The 21,712-nt window shown below is 38.9% G+C and overlaps 1 protein-coding gene across 1 annotated transcript in view; it reads right to left on the bottom strand.

The window, feature by feature from the left end:
• LOC122801300 (vomeronasal type-2 receptor 26-like) overlaps positions 1-21,712 on the bottom strand; it is a 116,327-nt gene that overhangs the window by 93,890 nt on the left and 725 nt on the right. The window contains exons 1-2 of the mRNA XM_044070845.1: positions 21,640-21,712; positions 13,560-13,790 (exon numbers count right to left, since the gene is read on the bottom strand). The exon at positions 21,640-21,712 is cut by the window's right edge and continues 725 nt beyond it. Of these exons, the coding sequence (XP_043926780.1) occupies positions 13,560-13,790; positions 21,640-21,712 (304 nt within the window). The remainder of the gene's footprint in view (positions 1-13,559; positions 13,791-21,639) is intronic.

Genomic DNA, 21,712 nt, shown 5'->3' with positions numbered 1-21,712 from the left:
GCACACACTGTTAGAATCTCCTTGTGTTCTGACTGGAGTGCTTCTCAAACAATCTGAAAATATATCGCTGATAAGTATATTTCTTGGCACTTTTCAGAGTTCTGCATTGTCTTAATTTTTGCCTGACTGAATTATTTTATATATTTGTTGACACTGTTTGCTGTTATTTCATCTGTTCTGAAACTGGTTCCCCCCATTCCTGTGGTGGTGTTAACGTTTATAAAACTGGTATAACTGATTGTTTTTAAGTGCTTTTCAACTGTTGAACTGTTGATGGCTACACACTCAAGTGTGATAGCCATTTTTTCTGTTTTAAAAGTGTTTGTTTTACTGTATCTGTTTTAATTTTTGAAAAAAAAAATCCTATCTCTCTACTTGTTTCCTACCGTTCTATAACCAGTAGAGTCTGGTTTTTAGATTTTGCTGAATTCTGGGCTGTTTTGTAGTTTCTGTGTTGCCCAGACCTTACTAAAATAGAAGAAAGCTTCTCTGTTCATCAGTGAGAGTGGTGAGCATTGAGCAGCCTATCTGTCACTGGAGGAGTGGTTTCAGCTCAGAATCTGTAGTTTTATTGGCTATTTTGGGCTATTTCTACCCCTTTCATCTTTCTGTTTAAAAAACCATGTTTGCATTGTTTTTGCACTTGTATTACCTCAGCAAGATCCTGCCTGGGTGTCCTGCAGAGTTCTACAGCAGCAGAGAGAGACTTTGAGTGAATTAAGTAGCTCTATTTTGTTTTTTATTGCCTATTTTCACTAGCTGCACTATTCCAAGCATTTTTTATTAACTTTGTAACTTATTTGAACTGTTTTTTGAATTCTGATACTGTTTGCACTTTAACTGATTGTTTAGGTGTTTTTCAACTGCTGAACTGTTGAGGGCTACACACTCAAGTGTGATAGCCATTTTTCTGCTTTAAAAGTGTTTGATTTACTGTATCTGTTTTAATTTTTGAAAAAAAAACTCCTGTCTCTCTAATTGTTTCCCACTTTCTATAACCAGTGAAGTCTATTTTTTAGATTTTGCTGAATTCTGGGCTGTTTTTTAGTTTCTGTGTTGCCCAAACCTTAGTAAGATAGAAGGAAGCTTCTCTGTTCATCAGTGAGAGTAGTGAGCTTTGAGCAGCCTATCTGTCACTGGAGAAGTGGTTTCAGCTCAGAATCTGTAGTTTTATTGACCATTGTGGACTATTTCTATCCCTTTCATCTTTCTGTTTAAAAACCTGTGTTTGCATGGGTTTTGCTCTTGTATTACCTCAGCAAGATCCTGCCTGGGTGTCCTGCAGAGTTCTACAGCAGCAGAGAGAGAGAAAAGAAAGACTTTGAGTGGATTAAGTACTGCTGTTTTGCTTTTTATTGCGTATTTTCGCTAGCCGCAATATTCCGAGCATTTTGTATTAACTTTGTAACTTATTTGAACTGTTTTCTGAATTCTGATACTGTTTTTTAACTGTTGAACTGTTGAGGGCTACACACTCAAGTGCAATAGCCATTTTTCTGCTTTAAAAGTGTTTGTTTTACTGCATCTGTTTTAATTTTTGAAAAAAAAACAACCCCCCCCAAAAAAAATCCTATCTCTCTACTTGTTTCCTGCCTTTCCATAACCAATAGAATATGGTTTTCAGATTTTGCTGAACTTTGGGCTGTTTTGTAGTTTCTTTGTTGCCCAGACCTTATTAAGAGAGAAGGAAGCTTCTCTGTTCATCAGTGAGAGTGGTGAGCTTTGAGCAGCCTATCTGTCACTGGAGGAGTGGTTTCAGCTTAGAATCTGTAGTTTTATTGGCCATTTTGTGCTATTTCTTTCCCTTTCATCTTTCTGTTTAAAATCCTGTGTTTGTGCGGTTTTTTGCATCTCACAGCACCGTTTAACTAGGGTTAAACTATTCCCGGTGCCAGAAAGTCTGCTCTTCAAATTTTCCCTTAGAACTAGCCAGTTTTCTAGTTTTAGCACTCAAAACTGTTTCCTTGTGCTCAGCACTTGTTCAAAACTTGTTGCAAGCACTAAATAATCTACAAATTACTGCAGCACTCAACTTTTCTCACTTGTTAGGAGGAAAATAGTTTTTAGTACTTAAATTAATAAGGACCTATCCAGGCATGTCTAAGGATCAGCTCCCGGTATTTTCCCCTGTCCAGCTGATGAATCTAGGCATCTTGGGGCAATGTAGCAATTGCCTCATGTACACTGACAACCCTGTCCTCCTACCACCCAGCACTTCAACCTGTGAGAGATGCACTTATACAGCCAAACTGGAAGCCAAGCTCTTTCCAGCCAAGACTGTACTAGACAGTCAAGAGGAGAAGTTGAACACCTGCACCACACCACACTCAACACATAATCCATCAAAACCTACACCACCTAAACCCACACATAGTACCACAAAACACATACCTACATTTGTGGAGGCTCTCAATAAAAATCTGCCCAAACAACAGAGACCTTCAAAGTTGAAATGCAAGCAACCACCACCCCCTGACACTACCCAAATAAAACATAGCCCACAAAATCAGTGTGCCACTCAACCTCAGCCCATAAGGCAAAACAAAGTACCCAACAGACTAGTCATAGGTGACTCTATAGTCAGGCACACTGATGTCCCACTCACCAGGCTAAACAAGGAGAAAGTTACTGTCAGCTGCCTGTCAGGTGCCAGGATCCATCACATAATGCAAGCACTCAGGTCACTCCACAACAAGTACAAATATGACTCTGTGATTGTCCATGTTAGTGTAAATGACCTGAGACATACCTCTCTGTATTACATGAAAAGAGACATGGAAGAGCTCTTGGATCCTGTAGCCCAGGCAGGTATGACACTAGCCCTGAGTAGCATCCTGCTATCGCCCAGAATTATACCACAATACAAAGACAAAATGATTGAGTTCAACAATTGGCTAAGCTTCTGGTGTCATTCTAAGGGGATCCAGTGTCTGTCTGTCTGGGACGGCATGATCGACAGTCCATGATGCTTTGCCAGAGATGGCCTACACCTGTCACCCCTGGGATTCCAGATACTGACTAGGGCTCGTGCAACCCCTATAGTGCCTTTTTTAGGCAAGGTTCAAATGACAAACTCATCACCATAGCAGGTATAAGCAAGCAAAACCTGAGGGTAATGCTACTCAATGCTAGAAGTCTAAACCTCAAAATGCACTCACTTGAGGCACTCCGTAAAATGGAGAAAATCAACAACTGTGCAGTGACGGAGACCTGGTTCAAGTCTCCAGAGAGCACTCCTGCATTACCAGGCTATAGCTCATACCAAACCTTTTGGCCACTTAACCTATACCAAAACACTAAAGGAGGAGGCGTGATCATATTCATTAAGGATAGCCACACCTCTAGGCTAAATGCTCAGCATAATGCATCCAAAGTTATCCAAGTGCAGCTAACACTGGGCAAGACTGCAATCCAGGTTGCAGCTTGTTACAGATCTCCTGCCATGTCCCAGGATGCCCACTCCACATTTTTTGATATACTGTGTAATATTAAGGTACAGCCCAATACTCTAATAATGGGCGATTTCAACTACCCCACCATCAACTGGGAAAACTACTCATGTACTAACTCATTTGTTCAACGCTTTCTGGAATTCATAAATTCCAATACTCTGGATCAGCTTGTCCATACCCCCACCAGGGGCAGCAATATCCTGGACCTGGTCATTACCAATATGGACAACCGATGTTCCACGCCAGAGGTCAACTACTCGCTGGTCAGATCCGACCACAAGATAATCACCCTAGACATCAATATCCCACCCCCATTAAGGAAACCACCATAAAAAACTTCTCCAAAGCCAACTTCATGCTCTTAAGACAGACGTGTTAAGCTTCATGACACCCATACAGACGGAAAATAGAGGTATGATTGCTGAATCCTATACAAATGCACTGTATAAGCACATACATGAGTGCATGGATCATGCCATCCCCAACAGAACCAAGACGCTATCCTCCAAAAAAGGAAGCCAATCTGGTGGTCCCCTGCCATAAACAAACTCTACAACAGAAGGAAGAAGCTGTTGCAAAAAAGAGTAAAATCCCCTGATTGCAGGAACTCCCTGGTAAGTCTCAGTAAAAAGCTGAGATCCCTCATAAAATCCTCCAAAGCTAGTTATGAAAATAAAATTTCCACTGATTCTAAAGACAACCACAAAGCATTCTACAGCTATGTCAAGAATCTCAATGGTAATACTCAGATTTGCTCTGAGCTATAGCACAATGGCACTAGATATACAGAACCTACTGATACTGCCAACATCCTGGCAGATAGGTTCAGTGCAAACTTCACCCCCCCAAAAGGCCCATCATTGTACCAGAAGAATGCAAAGCCCCTGTAATCATGGATGCACAAGTAAAGACTGCATTCTCCAAAGCCAAGAACACAGCATCCATGGGACCTGACAACATCCCAGGCTGTGTTCTGCATGAACTACAGAATGAACTGGCACCCCACCTAAGTACCATGTTCAGTCATAGCCTCACTTCAGGCTTTGTGCCTACTGAATGGCGCACAGTGATGGTCATCCCACTCCACAAAGGGGGCACCACCATGGACCCCGGGAACTACTGCCCTATTCGCCTGATGAGCCTGGTGTGCAAGCCCATGGAATGTATCATCTTGGAGCTTATAAATAAGGACATAGGTAACCTCCAAACTCTGGACCCCACTCAGTTTGGGTTTACAAAAGGTAGGTCATGTCTCCTAAACCTGATTCCCTTCTGTGAAGCAGTCACCAGAGCTGTGGACGAGGGTAAGGTGGTGCACACAGCCTATCTTGACCTAGCCAAAGCTTTTGACAGCATCCCCCACTCTGGAATTATAGATAAATTCACTAGACTGGGCATAAATCCCTATGTCACAAGATGGGTGGCCAATTGGCTCACTGACAGAACCCACACAGCGAAAGTAGCCAACTCCAAATCCAACTTCAGACCAGCGACAAGTGGAGTACCACAGGGCTCAGTCTTGGGTCCTCTCCTGTTTGGCATCTACTTCTCAGAAGTCCAGGCTAATGCAGCAGGTTTTTGGCTAACAAAGTTTGCAGATGACTGTAAACTAGGTGCCATAATAGAATCGCCTAATGATGTGGACATTCTACAAAGGGGCCTCACTGAGACTGATGCTTGGTGTCAAAATCATGGCCTGAAGCTCAATGCCAAGAAGTGTATTGTCATCCCCTTTGGGAAAAACACTGTACCCATGAACTACCACATAGGCGGTAGCCTACTAAACACTGAAAGTGTGATAAGAGACCTTGGGACACAAGTGGACAGTAGTCTCTCCTTTGATAATCACATCACCACAGTAGTCAGGAAATCCTTCTACATGGCACACCTCATCACAAAGGGGTTCACCTCCAGAAAAAAAGAGGTCATTGTTCCTCTCTACTCATCCCTCATTAGATCCATTATAGAGTACAGCACCCCATTTGGTATGTACCTTGCAAGACATCTACAACAACCAGAAAGGCTACGGAAATACCTCACTAAGAGGATTACTGGTCTCAAACAGATGCCATACGCAGACAGTCTCAAAAAACTCCAGCTCTATTCCATCACTTATCACCTACTCAGAGGCGACCTCTGCCTAACATACAAAGCCATATCAAACCTAGATTTGTTGGACATGCTACACTTAAAGAAACCCCAATCCCTCCGAGACACACACACCCAGGGAACTAAGCCTTGCCACCAAAATAAACAGAACATGCTGGAGGGATAGATTCTTGTCCCAGAGACTTCCCATGCTCTGGAACAGACTGCCCATTCATGTCAAGCAAAGCTCCTCATTAGCTCTCTTTAAGAAAAATCTCGACAATTGGATGGGAAATAAGAAATTAATCCCGGGATCACTTCTGTGGCTATGCTAAACAAGGGCACAGGAAAATAACTTTCTTGAGTGGTGAAAGCCAGGGACCTTTTTTGGCTAGGTTTATATAGGCCCCAGGGCTAATAGCCCAGTACCGACCTATGAACCTATGCTAAATACAATGACAGAATATTACTCCATATACAGATATGAGGTAAAACTAGCCACCTGGGCAGAGGATACCCACAAAGCCTTCTTTAATTATGTTAAAATGTCAGAAACAATGTATGTCACTTTGCAGAACTAATAGTAAATGATATCACATACTCAGACCCGGTAGCATAGCTAAGGTGGGAGAGAAAGAGGCATCTGCCTGGGTGCAAATTGTTGGGAGGGCACAATCAGCCAATCCTGACTATTCTCTTTAATGCAATACTGTTTTTTAAAAGCTGGTATTGCATTTGTGGTAAAACCTGAGCACTGTAGTGCTCTGTGTATGGCCTAAATTGTAGCAACTATTTGTTACATTGTGGCAAGCACAAGCAGTTTGCTACAGTTTAAAAGTAAAAAAAAAATTTTTTTAAATAAAACCTGACTGCAGTAGCATTCTGAGCAGGCAGGGTATAAACTGTAGCAACTGTTTCCTACAGTTTAAAAATAATATATTTTTAAACAAAATCATGAGCACCATTTTTGGATTGCACTATTTGCCATTCAGAACATGCATTAAGAGCTCTAGCACAGGGATAATTTTTAAGACTTTCAAGATTATGTAGTAAATGGAGTAACTTTGTAATGGAAACTGTGAGAATTATTAGAATTTTTAGTGAACATAATTATTCTAATGAAATAAGACAGGAATAGATTTATCAGCATGTGATAAAAAATATATGTTATTAGGTATAACTAATAGTGGGTTAGGTTATAATGATGTCTGATGTCATAGAAATTATCTCTATATTAATAAGGAGGTAATATAATTTGTATCCAAATATGGGTTTTCAGTAAAGCTAATTTAATACATGTTGTTGTTGTTCTTTCGGCTTTTTCCCGGTAAGGGGTCGCCACAGTGGAACTCTGGTCCGCTAATGATTGGCAGTAGATTTTTTTACGAAACACCGAGGTGCCAGCTTGATGCCCAGCCTTCAACGAAGGTACGCCCATTTACGCATGCATGTCTTTCAAACGTTACCCAACCGCGGGGAGGACATGCAGACTCCACACAGAAGGCACTCCCAAGCCAAGCCAAGAATTGAACGGGAGAGCCTCTTGCTGTGAGGTAACAATGCTACCGCCATACCAAAGCTAATTTAATACATAAACATTGGAATATATTCCGGGAGAATGAATAGCTTTGAGAACAAAATTTACAAATTGTTTTTCCGTAAGAAAAGGAGAAGTATTAAGGATATTTTGGTTCATAGTTATTTTGTTAGAGAGACAATATGGTTGGATAATTTACTACCACATGGTATTTTTCCACGTGGCAGTTGTAATGTTTTTAAGTATGCAACCAGTATGGAGAATATTAATCGAATTATATTTTTTTAACACTGGCTTTTTTACTTGTAATTCAAAGGCAGTGATGTATGTAATATGTTGCCAGTGTAGATTATGTTATATGGGTAACAAATTAGAAATTTGAGATTAAGTTACATGCACATATTAATAATATAAAAAATAAAAAAATCTTGAGAATTTCATTGATGAACATAGTATAAGACAATATAATGGGAATGCAAACATGATTGGGGCTAATGTATTTATTGTTAAGAGGCTGTTCCAAATGTGAGGAATGAAGACTAGAGGCTGGATTAATATTACAATGTCATATGTTAAAACTGGGGGTTTAAGTAATGAATTACACTGGAAGGCATTATGTTTTTAACAAGTTTTTAACATGTTTTTATTATTTTTATAGTGCTTATAGGAATCTACTTCACTGCTCATTGTTATATTTACACTTTAGGTAGTGTTTCTTTAAATATTGCTCACTGATTTTAATGACCTAATTAATATTGGTCAGGGGATTCAGTTTCTGTATTCAGAAGTATAGCTGGTTCAGTTACTGGCCTTGGCTGGTGCTACGAACCACCTCCCACCCCCTCAGCTCTTCAAGTGAAGAGCAAAAAAAAAAAAAAATGAAATAAAAACTAAATGCCAAGAAATATATAATCACATATAATCACATCCTTCAGCATGCACGACTACAACTGTAACTGTCATATTGACAAAATACCCCTCTGGAAACCTATGTCAGCAATGAACTGTCCTTTGATCACAATGATTTCCTCTGTTGTAAGGAAATCCTTTTTCATTGCACAACTTATACCTAAAGGTACTGAGTCCAGATCAAAGGATGTAATTGGTCCACTGTTCTCGGTACTCATCTGGCTGATCATTGACTATACTGCCCCTTTAAGTATGTACCTATCCAAACAACTGCAACAACTGGAATGACCACAACACTTTCTCACTAAAAAATCAAGGACATAAATCATAAAAAATATGCAGACCATCTCAAAGTCTTGTCCCTCTTCTCAGTGTCGTACATGTTATTGAGAAGTGACCTCTGGCTGTGCATAGCTTCAGCAGGCTGTATTCAGTCAGACCCATTACATAAAGTCCATTTGTATCATAACCAACTACTCAAGGGATCTCAATCTCTTGCAAAATAAATAGAATATGTTGGAGGGATAGGTTTGTATCACAGAGAATACCATTTCTGTGGAACCAAAATCCATGCTACATAAAACAAAGTACTTTTCATACTCTAGTCAAATGGGTAACTGCAAATTCAGCACTCCTGTCCTTCATGGATAGAGGTAACATGTAAATATCCCAACATATCCTTGTTTGGCCCATCTCTTGGTTATTTGTATGCAAAATACTAGGATAAAAACTACCACAGGAATGTAAGAATAGGTTTCTTAAAACCCTCAGAGATCAGTATCCTAATAAGTGCCTGTGAACCTATAAAATCACCAATATTTCTCTCTAATATACCCGCAAATAATCTAAAAGAATACATTATGCAAATGTGAAATATTATGGCTAATAAATTCTTCTGAATGCCTACATCCTTGATATACTACATTGTTATGAAATATGTCTGTTACTGAAATGTCTTGAATGTCTTCATACTTGATACACTGCTTTATTTGTTTCAAATATTAGATCAATTATTGTAAATTTTAAGATTTTTTTTTAATATGTTCTCTTTGCTACTGAGGACCAAGTCATGGCTGAAAAGGATCTTATGAGCAGTCACTTACCTACTTAACAAATGCGGCAAATAAATAACTAAATCAATTTGTACATACATACATATGTACATAAATACATACATGCACACATAGGGCCCTATTAAAAGATCAAACTGCCAAAAGAGCAAACCACATAGCATCAAGCCAGGAAGATCAAAAACCCAGAAGCTCGAATAGGATTCTGATGTGCAGGGTCAGGCACAGCGGGGATCAGGGTACATCTCTTTTCCCCACCATGGTGAGATCTTGGAGTTGGCATATATTATTAGCTGGAGGTGTGGGGGATGCAGGCAGGCTTTCCCCACTGCAAAAAGCAAGTTGTGTATGCTTTCTGTCCTGTTTGAGCTTTTTCAATCTCCCCAGCTCAGTGGTGTGTGATTTGCTCTTTTGAGTGTTTGATCTTTTAATAGGGACCTGCATACATACATCTGATCTAGGGAGTTAGTGCTAATGAATTCAAGGAAGGATTGTCCATATTACTATTAATTTGCAGTGGTGTAAGTCTTCCAATTTGTAGATGGATAATCAAAATCCCAAGATAATTTGACTTCTATGACATGGGACTTTAGTTTGTTAGATATACTTCATATGTTGTTGGCAACTTGGGAAGGATTCTGTAGTTAGCCAGGATGTGGTAGGAGGTTTATTTAAGGTTAATAAAATCTGAAAAAGTTCAAAGTTGTTATCATGCTGTATTAGTCTGGATATGATGGGATATAGACAAACCTTCACCAGTCACAAGCACACCCTCAGTAGAAAGTCTGACTGGATGGTAGCTGTTGAAATCCAGGAAGTACCGTGTGTTATCACAGCACTGGAACCATGCTTCTGTGACAATGTAGATATCAGTAGGGCTTCTAGGGAGGCCAATTTCCTGTAGAGGCTTCTGGCATTGTACAACATTACTTTCACACTGTTCTGATTCAGTTTGGCTTGGACAGTAGATGGAACAGACCAGACTGACATTGCCTAAAAGAGGAGCTGGAGCAACGGAGGTCTTAGCCATTATATGAAAGCCTTGTGGAGAGCGTGGCAGGCCACTCCTTGCAAAATAGAGAGGACTTTCAACCATCTTCATATAGGTAGGCACAAGTTAGATCCACTTTTAAAGACACCAATAACTATATCTGTTATTGATTTTTTTTTGTATTGTGGGATCATTCTCAGTGAAAGGAATATTCTGGTCAAAACTGGTTGTATACTAGCTTCAGATACAAACTGTTCAATGTGGGTTATGTCTGTCTTCAAATAATCCAAGGAGGTACATGCCAAGTCAGTTATACTTACCTGAACAATGACCACAATATATGTATGCCAAGGTGAGGGAACCTGAGTGATCCAGTGACCTGGCATATAATAATGCCATGCATTTGGTGGAGCCTCCTATGATTAAGACATTTCTGTATGCACTTTGTGGCCTAAGAGGCCTTAAGGGCTTTGGTGCACCAGCTTGATAACCCATCGTTGTTGGGTTTTTGTTATGTGATGGGCTGTCTGTGTGTGTGTGTGTGTGTGTGTGTGTGTGTGTGTGTGTGTGTGTGTGTGTGTGTGTGTGTGTGTGTGTGTGTGTGTGTGTGTGTGTAGCTGGTGGAATGGGTTTGAGATGGGGATTTTGTATGCCCATGTCTATGTCTCAGAGGCCATTAGCACTTTGAGACAGATGTCTTAAGTACATCAGAACAAGTTGGTTTATCTTCTAATAAGTGGCATACTGGTATGAGGTGAGTGTGGGTACTAACAACCTGGTGGTTTGTAATGGTTGCTTATAACATGCTTTTCATGAGAGGCTAACCTCCAAATTTAGCAGGTATTTACACCTCACACATGCATATTAAAATGTGTGGTAAACATAATTGGTCATCAGTGAACATGACAGTTTTTATGATGACTAAGAATGCCTAGTGACCATAAGCTGGCAACAGGTGATGTGAGGGTAGATTGCGATCTCACGGGTATAGAATTTGGTAAGCAGTAGGTGAGCTGGTATAGGATAAGCAGCCTAAATAGTTTTACCTGTTCTAGGCATATTGCAGCCTGTATGGTAAATAGAATACAGGTAAGGAACATTTTACATAGCCTAGGGATTTACCAACTGAATTTAAATAGCTTAGGAATTTACCAAAAGAACTGGGAGCATTAAGAGTGGCAGGAACATAGCTAAGGTGGGGCTAAGGGCCAGCTACCCAAGATGCAAAGTGTCAGGGGGCATGATCAGCAGATGGTGATCAGTGGTAGTGCAATACTTCATTTTGTTTCTGAATGCCAGTATCATAGGTGCAGGCAGGGCTGAAGCACTATTGCTTCAGAACTCCATGTATGATATTTAGAATACATTGTAGCAAGATACTGGTTATATTTGTAGCAAGTAGTTTACACCCTCTTTAATGCTGAGAATGGATGTACCAGATTGGAGGACTAAACTGGAAGCCACACAACCCAGCTACACCTTTGTGCAGAGGGCTTGCCATTTGTACCTTGTGTGATAGAAAAGCACAAGTGGAGATGGATTTTTATATGAGGCCTTTTGTATCCTATCTGGTAAATAAATACTAGTAAGGAATGATTTATACAAGCAGAGGGATATACCAATAGAATTAGACAAAAATATTATTGTACTATGCCTTTCATATCCTGTTTGTTAAGGAAATGATCATATGGGAAGGATTTACCCATAGCATTATCAATAGAATTGTGAGTATTTGAAAGAACAATTGACAATTTTTTCCTATAGGAAGAGATAAATGAGGTAGGATTTTTGTAGGCTAACAGTGTACTTAGAGGGATAAACAGTATGCTCTGTGTTAACAGGAGTTAATTATTTATCCCTGGACAAACTTTTAGTAGCAAAGTGTAGCACTGAGCTTAAGTCTTAATAATAGGGAGCACATTATGCTGTTGCTGGGAAAGTGAGAGGGAGAAGGCATGCTTTGGTACTGTAAGGCTTTCCTCCCTGCATATGTATGGGAGAAAGGTGTTCCTATGCTATTGGTAAGGAGACAGGGAGCAGCTTGTTACAGCCAAGCTTATTTATACAGTTAGGAGATGAAGGCAGAACTTAGTGTAGCAAGAATGGGCTCCCTGTTGAAGTGCAAACAAGGTGGCAAAAAACAAAATAAAAAATGAAACTATGGAAGATGAGTGAACCACAAACATTGTTCTTCTCCTCTAAACTTCTTTTTTTACAGGGGGGTGGCTCCTGTACCCCAAACTTATATGTACCAACTCTGATATCACTGTACCTCAGAAAAAAAAGAGAACATTCTGGAAAATGGCCATTTCAGATTTGGCATATGTGAATTGACTTTTTTTGGCCGTTCAGTCTTCATGTTTCAGGGCTCACTGTAGAGGGTGCTGATATTTAAAATGGTTACAGCAGGGGATGTTCTGAACTGGTGATAGGGGAATGAGTGTTCATACAGCAGTAGAGAGAGATCACAAGAGTAGTGCATAGGGATAGTGTGAGGGATAAGTGACTGTGCAACTACAGTAGGAGATCTCAGGTAAAAAGTAAGGAAGGTCTATAACTAAGTTTCTAAGCTAGGCACTTACAGCTAGGGAATACATTGTGGCCCACTGCTGTGCAATGAATGGCATGATTACGTCATCCAAAATTAGCACAGAGGTACACAAAGCAAACTATTTTAAACAGCCCCAAACAAGTAAAACAGCCAATTGGCTACACTGGTGAGAGAATACCCAGAACATTAACAAGGTTTTCCTGTCTTACAGTATAGTGTCCAAGAAAAAAATGCCCTTCCATAGCAAAGAATACAAAGCTAAATAAGTAATCAGCCATAGAAAATTAAATAAATACATTTTCTATTGCTGTTTTTTTGTAGGAATCTGCAAATAAGGTCAGGTCTATTCATTCATAATCTCATCAAAAGCCCTGGTGCACAATTTGATGTTGTCCAGCCAAAGTGACTGCAGAAGTATGCGAAGCAGAGAAATTTAGACAGACACAAACAAGCAGTCATTTGACAGCACGTTTTTGTTAACTGAGGAACCATTTAATCTTTTGAGATTTGTTTGACTAGATATTAAATGGTTGCTTAATTTATGAACCTCCAACAAGATTTTCAAATTTGGTGTTATACTGAATTTGGGTTTCAAAACTGGTCTGTTTTTATTTGATCTTCTTGGATTTGGGCTTGTACCATGAAATGAAATACATCTTTTTTTTCACAGTGAGATGATTTAAACATTAATAGCCACATTTCTGGAAATGTGTGAAAATGCTGGTGAGGTTTTCCACTTTCTTATATAAACTTAAATCTTTAATGCCAAGATCAAAATGTTATAACAGGGGAACTTTGTACCCCATCAATAGCAATGCTATCCATTTGAGGGTTTGAAAACATTGTTGAAGTTATTTGACTGCAGAGGGGTGAGCTTTACTGTTTCTGCATTTTATGCTGCATTGTTTTTACCTGATCTAGATGTAGTTTGTGTCTTTAACTCACTTGGTTGTACACTAACCTTTGAGCTACCACCATGCCACAAAATCAAGCTCTCATTTATGAAGATGTCTTGTCCTGAAGGAGCACGGGAGTCAAAATGTCCAACATGCACATACTTTGACACGGTTCCATTAGGTGATGCTTGCCAGTTCAGTATGTCATAGATTGCAGGTGTGTCTCCATTTATATCAAACAGCACCTCATCTCCATCACTTGTCTTAAAAATTACATTTCTTATATAATGGAGAAGCTGAAGATTAACAAAATAGGCAGAGAGATCTTTAATGATGTAGTCATTCATGTCAGATAATATCAATAAGCAAGTAACATATTGTTCATTTTAAATATTTTGCAAAAGTACATTGTTGTTTTTGGCATAAATACTTGTAATGTTATGTAAATGGTTCTTTTTGCTAAAAAACATAAGGGTGAGTAACTACCCAGTGTCCTCAACTTCATTAGAGATGACATTATACTGAATTTCAGTAAAATTTCAAGCCCACTGATGGTGTAAACTTTGGCTCCAGAAGATTGTCATTGTTGATGTGACAACCTGACTGCATGTGCAAAAATGAGGAAAAAGTAGTTTGTGGATCGATGGATGGCTGGATGGCTGGATGGGTGGATGGATGGATGGATGGATGGATGGATGGATGGATGGATGGATGGATGGATAGTTAATAATTCACTAGGTAAAACCTTTAGGTGCGAAGAAGCCATAATATACATTTCAGATCATGAACTCTTTAACTAGTACTGCCTCAATAGCATCAGAGCATACTGAATCACAAGAAGCTACCCTCAACTGCAGAAACTCCAGGCGACTGAATCTGTCACAGCGCAATCTCCTAACAGGACTGGGATCCCCATGCAAGGAGAGTAATTCACATAATGAAATATGTTTACTTTTTCAATAGTTAGGACTCAGTACTGCCTCTGAAGACACAACCATCCTTGGCAGTATGTAACACTCTGAACCTCATTTATAGCCATTTGGAGCCCTCTTACAGCTCACTGTTTGCCAGTTTTGGTCACATATGTTGTTAATAACCATTGCATTTGTATAGAAAAACTGAAACAACAGAGCTCAGAGTTTTGTGTCATATTTTATACTTATTGTTTGCTAATTTGTGTTGTACTTTGTAGAGCTTTATTTTACTAAAACCATGTTGTTTTGGTTGCTGTGCCTCCATGTTAACTTCTGTTCCAGTGTTACAACTGAACGCAGCTAGCATATAGGAAAATGAGGGACACGTCACTTAAATGTTCTTTGCTGGATTATTTCCCAGGAACTTACATATATAAATACCATCCTCACAGTGCTTGATTTCCACCCAAATTTTGATTATTTGAAAAATATTCATTAGTGGACATACCAATCAATGATCATGCAATATATTCATGATATTCTGTATGTTTGTTTTGTATCGGAGAAACTCAATGAGCTTCTGGAAAGTGACTTAACAAGTGGCACAAAGAAACTCTTTCAGATCGTAGGGGAAAAACACAAAGATAAAGAAATTAGTCATTAGACACCATTCATAATGGATTTATTGCATTTTATTTTTTTTATTTTATTTTAAATTGTTTACCAGTGTAGTGAACTGACCAATATTAATCAATTTCAGGTTCATCCTGGGTGAAATACAAAACATTTCAAAACCAAAAAAAGACAGAAATTTAAGCAATAAAAAATAGTTCAGACTAGTTACATATGTATATTACAGTAAATAAGCAGAGAGTAATGTATAATATTTACATTAGTTTCTAAAGTGGGTCAACCTTCTGTAATCCTGCTGCAGGACAAGAGTGCTGGAAAGGAGACAGGGATGGTGTGTCGGATGATACTTCCTGTGTTGAAGCAGAAGCATTTGGCTTGACTAAAGAGGTGCTTTTTGAGCTGTATTCTGAATTTGATTTCCATAATTCAATGTGGAGAACTTGCCAAAGAGTAGGTGCTTGAAAGGAGAAAGCACATGCAGCGCTGTGGAATTTGGTTTTAGGGATAATGAAGCACATGCAGCGCTGTGGAATTTGGTTTTAGGGATAATGAAGCACATGCAGCGCTGTGGAATTTGGTTTTAGGGATAATGAAGCACATGCAGCGCGGTGGAATTTGGTTTTAGGGATAATGAAGCACATGCAGCACTGTGGAATTTGGTTTTAGGGATAATGAAGCACATGCAGCGCTGTGGAATTTGGTTTTAGGGATAATGAGTGTTGGTGTGAGCAGTGTCTCAGGTTGCATGAGAAGAGTTTTTTTTTCATGAAGTTTATCTGCTAGGGAAGCAAATGCCTAGAAATGGAATAGTTTGTAGAGCTGGGTCCCTAGCAGTAGGTTAGATCTTTGTTTTAAGGGTAGCATGTGGCTTTCTCTAGGGTAATACAGTGATGCTCATGCAGGGATGAGTTTATAATGAATTGGCAGATGGTGTTGGACAATGTCTGGAGAGTTTTGAGGAAAGTATCAATAAACATTCCGATCTACCTCTGGATAAGAAACTTTTGATTCTGGAATTAATGCAAGTGGTGTTGGATAATAATTTTATCATCTTTGAGGGTGAGTTTTATAAACAAGTGAGTGGTGTAACTATGGGGGCAGCTTGTGCCCCCATTTACGCCAACCTTGTTTTATTGGAATGGGAAACGAAACATGTCTTTCAGAGTGTATTCTTTAGTAATATCAAAGCCTATTTCAGATTTTTGGATGACATTTTTGTCATCTGGGAGGGGACTCAGAAACAGCTTGACGACTTTATAGTTTACATCAATGGTTCTACATCTTTCTTGTCCTTCACCCATCAAGTGCACAGCACCAGTATTAGTTATCTGGATATCACCCTAAGACCATGGAAGGTTTTAAATCCAGGATATACAGAAAATCTACTTGGTGTAACAGTTACCTCCATTATGACAGCCAACACCCATACTTTCAAAAAAGAAGTATTGTAAAAGGGCAAGCTGTCAGGGTGGCCAGGATGACATCAGACTTTGATGATCTCCTACAGGAATTCACTATTTTGGGTGAAATGTTCCATGAGAGAGGATATCCGAAGCAAATGTTAGGGGAGATCTTAGGTGAAGTGTATTGAGGATGGGGTTCCCGTTACAAACCATTATTAGGCCAAAGGTTGTCCAGTCAGGTACAGATTGTACAGGAATGTAAGGACTTTTTGGGAGCATGTTCCATTGAACACAACAATTTTTCTGCATTTTTTAAAAAGATTTTGCAGGACAATTGGTCGATTTTGAAGACCAATTCGGATATTATGGAGGTGGTAGGAAGCAAACCCACCTTTATACACAAGGTGGGTACAAACTTCAAGAGAACCCTAGAAAGAAGGGATATATCTTCTAGATATGATAGGGTTACCCACCCGTGTGGTAGATGTGCTCAGTGTAAGTGCATCCATTCAGTGGATAGCATTTCCTTGAACAATGGACTTGGGAGCATAGTAAGATTTTGCAAGGGCAACTGTCAGACCAAAATGGTTGTTTATTTGGCAACTTGTGAACATTGTCCATGTTTTTACGTGGGCAAAACGGAACGGGCACTTAAAGAAAGGATATATGAGCACAGAAATTATATCAGAACAAAAAAGGAAACCAGTGCCCTCTATAAGCATACCTTAGTTTGTCACTTCACTCCACGTTTCAAATTTGGTATTATTGATTTTGTCAACACTGACCCCAGGGGAGGAGACACTAAGAACCTTCTGTTACAGAAGGAGATTAAATGGCAATTGAGACTCAGGTCTAATATTCACCCTGGTCTCAACGAGTACATCAACATCAAGGCCATCCTAGTAGGTAAGGCTAACAGTGTGTAAAATTACACAAAAATTATCTATAAGTACCAAGTTCAAACTTATTAATAGATCAAAAATGGACCTACAAATTAATTTTGTTAGGTATCCATTTTTGGAAATTAGATCTGTGGGCCCCACTTAGTTAAGATTTAGTTATAATTTAATTCAAAACTAGGTTAATTCAAAACTAGGTCCTCTTGGTTACATACTTTCCTCTTTCAATACTTAATCCTTGGTCCATTTGAACCTTGTTTTCTTGCCATTTGCCAAACCAATACTTGATTTTTTTGGCCAGTAACAGGTTGGCTGAAGACAAGTAGAATTTATTGCTTACTTGCATAAATTATAGTTCATTTTGGCATATTTTAACATTCTTTATGTTTTTGAACCTCATATATATTAATATATAATTTTTTTATACAACTTTAACCCAAAATATAATTATGATGCAGACACAATTCATTCACATCATTTTCTTTTATTTTATCATTTGGAATTATGTGTATATCTCACTAGTTGATAAAGGAACCATGTTTCTGAGACTTAGTGTATCTTTAAGAATTTCCAAATTATTTAATTGTTTGGATTTTAATCGAATGATTGATGGGAGGGTCACTTGTATATAAAAATTTTCTGTACCAGTGTGATTTTATCTGAGGAAGTTTGCCTTGTAGCAGATGAAAGAGCTTATGGTTGATTCGTATTTTTATTAAAGGACTTGGCTTCTCATTCTGGTGGAACGGAGATTTATTTATTAATGTCTGGAGAGTGGTCCCAGAAACCATCTGCTCACTAGTCTATAGGCCATCAAAGGCAAATGAAAGGCCTACGTCCAGCAGGCTTTGAAGGAAGGAAAACCCCATAGAAGCTGTTCTGCCCCCATGCACAGCCTACAATGAAGGAGGGGGAAGAAAAGCCCACGTATGAAGAAATAACAAAAGCACTAAGGAAAATGAAATCAATAAAAACAAAAGAGTCAGATGAAGCCCCATCAGATATAATCAAGATGATGGGTGAGTTAGGAGAGAAATATTGATGGTATTCATTGCATTATGGAAAGAAAGGTATATCTCAAATGCAGAAATTAAGAATTCTAGTTCCAGTGTACAAAGACAAATGGGATATTCACAACTGTGGACAATATAGGTGTCAGACTCTTGTCACAATGCATGATAGTGCTGGAGAGGGTGACTAATAAATTAATACACAGAATAGTGGGCAAGATGGCAGATGAGCAATATGGATTCAGATCAGGATACAGCATAACTGATCTGATGTTTGCAGTGGGATAGATAATGGAAAAAAAGCTTGAGATGAGGAAATAGGCCAAATGACTCTTGGAGAAATCATATGACAAAGTCCCAAGGAAGCTGATCTGGGCAGTACTGCAGTGTTTTGAAGTCCCAGAAACACTGGTAGAATTAGTGCAGGCTATGTACAAGGACCCAATGACATAAGTACAAACAGTGTTCGGTCTCACAGAGGGGTTCCCAATGGGAGTGGGTGTGCATCAGAGCTCAGGTCTGCACTCACTACTGTACATTCTGTTAATGGCTACATTAACAAACAGCTCAGATGCGACAGATCAACAAAGCTGCTGTATGCAGATGATTTGGCATTACAGACAGATTCTTCAACAAATGATAGATGAAGGCACATGAGATGAGACTGAGTACAGACAAGATAGCTGTCATGGTAACAAATCGGGGAAATCAGAAGAAGCTGAAAAATGAGATAGAAAGGGAAACAGTGGAAAAGATATAACTCACGTCATGTGCAGGAACAGGGAAGTCTGAATTAGGAGGCCAAAGCTAGATTCAGCAGTGCTGCAGCCAACTGGCATTGAGTGTCGGGGGTAACATGTGATGAAAAGATGCCAAATAAGCTGAAAAGTAAGGTGCAAAACTGTGGTGTGAGCAGAGCATGTGTATGGCAGAAAAGCCTGAGTAGTGAAGGCAGAGCAACTGAGTGAGCCTGAGGCGATGGAAATGAAGTACCCGAGATGGGCAGTAAGATGTACACTGCAGGACAAATGAAGAAATGAGGATATCAGAACAGAAAAGTAGCTCCAGTTACAGAGAAGTTAAAGGAGAACAGATTATGTTGTTTCAGCCACATGTGCAGGAAAGCAGAAGATTTGTTGAAGAAGATTCGGGAGAGAAAGGAAGAAGGCAAGAGGAAACAAGACCATCTATCTAAGAGATGGTTGGATTGTGTGAAAAAAGACCAGTGACAATTGGGCATGACTGTTGAAAAAGGGAGCATAGTGGCACTACATCAAAAATGGTGGTGACACATGACACTACAACTCAACTCCAGATATCAATATGGGAAAATGGGGGTTGATAATGACGTGTTTGTGTGTGTTGGCAAGTGTGTGTTGGCAAATATATAAATATATATATATATATATATATATATATATGAAAGCAAAAAGCAAACCCTTGATGTAGAAACAGCAAAACGACCCTCAGAAGGTAGCAGGAACACAATTGAGTTGAGGCCAATATAACCGCAGTAATGTGAAGTTGTTCAAAAATAAGGCAGCACGTACAAAAATATAAAACAATCCGTTTAATGAAGAAGTGAGCGCTTTCGCGGAGTTCACCTCCGCTTCTTCAGACAAAAATGACAAAATAACACAGCTACTTAAATACTTACAATACAGTTCATCTAGCACTTAATCAACCAATTAACTCTAAGTATCTAATAACAAATTAATTAATTTGAAATTGAATTAAAACTGTAGTCAGGATTGCAATCCCTGTACCATGTATAAAAACTATATGTATGTAAAAATATAAAAAACATACATCAACTATAAACAATAATATTAATCTAGCCCTAAAATATGTAACTATTTAAATATATGATGTATAAATATGATGACCATAACACTAAATGTTACCATAATATAATAAAACATACAGACGGTAGGTATTAACGTAACCGTCTGCCCTTAAGTACAGGTTTAATACTTACAGTCTCATTTAGTCCATACCCTTGGTGTGACCCCAGCCTCAATATCCATTTAAGCTCCGCTTGTTCGGTTAAATTAACTATATTACCTATTCTAGCATTTGGATATTGAACATGCAGGACCTGGAAACAGAACTGATGTTCAGATCCCTCTTGCAAGATGTGTTTTGCTATGGCACTATACTCCTGTGATCTACCAACACAATAAATATGATTCCTAATCCTTTCTCTGAGACTTCTGTTGGTTTTGCCTACATAGTATTTAAAACAGATAGAACAGTGTGCTACATAAACAACATTACGTGTACGGCAACAGCTTATATTCCTAATTTCCCATAGATAACCAGTGTTGGGATTCCTAAAGAAACGTGACTCGTCAATATAGTTGCACTGTGCACACCGTCCACACTTCTTCGTCCCTTGTAGAGAAGGATTCATCACTAAAGGTATCTTATTCATGTGCTTGTAGCACAAATGTTGTTTCAAATTCATCGTGTTGCTATATGTAAATTTGGGTTTAGTGCCAATTAGACTACCGGTGTCATCATCTACTGTCAATATATTCCAATTTGTACTGATGGCCTTCTTAACCGCATCGGTATTACTTCCAAGTGGTAAAGTAATTGTAACCATACTTGGAAAGTGGCCTTTGCTATTACCCAATTGGGTAGGTGCATGGTCTATTCTACTAGAAAAATATGGTCTAGCTCTAGTACATCTAAGTTGCTTAACCTCATTAAATTTTTTATCAATTAGCTGCTCATTATACCCTCTATTCATAAAAAAGACTTTCAATTTACATAGTTCATTCAGAAACATATTATCCTCACTACAGAGGTGTGAGACCCTAAACGCTTGTCCTTTGACAACATTGGCGAAGGTAGATGGTATATGCATACTACCAGCATGTACGAATGGGGCCTGGTAACATTCTTTCCTATATACAGTGGTACTGTATCTATTCCCTGTCCTAAACACTGTAACATCCAGATAGTTAATTCTATCACTAGAACAATTCATAGTAAATTTCAAAAAATAATTACTTGTGTTGACCTGTTGGAACAACAGGGTCAATGAGACAGCATCACCATTCCATACAAAAAACAGGTCATCCACAAATCGTTTATAACATAAAACTTGTGGATGTCCTACTAGATGTTGTTGTTCCCAGGCGACCATCACCAGGTTGGTGTAAGCGTTCGCACAACTTGTGCCCATCGCCACACCCTTTTTCTGTAGATAACATTTTTCCTCAAACAAGAAGATGTTATTTTCAAGGACAAGTTCAAGTAGTAGGCATAAAAAACCAACCTTGTAAATATCCATTGACCCATTACTTAATAGCAAATCTCTAACCATCTTAATGCCAATTTCATTTTGTATA

This window comes from Protopterus annectens, chromosome 4.part1 (genome assembly GCF_019279795.1).
Source record: "Protopterus annectens isolate FY-2018-M chromosome 4.part1, PAN1.0, whole genome shotgun sequence".
NCBI lineage: Eukaryota > Metazoa > Chordata > Ceratodontiformes > Protopteridae > Protopterus > Protopterus annectens.
Note: the sequence above shows the minus strand (reverse complement) of the source record. Positions and strands in the feature narration are given on the sequence as shown.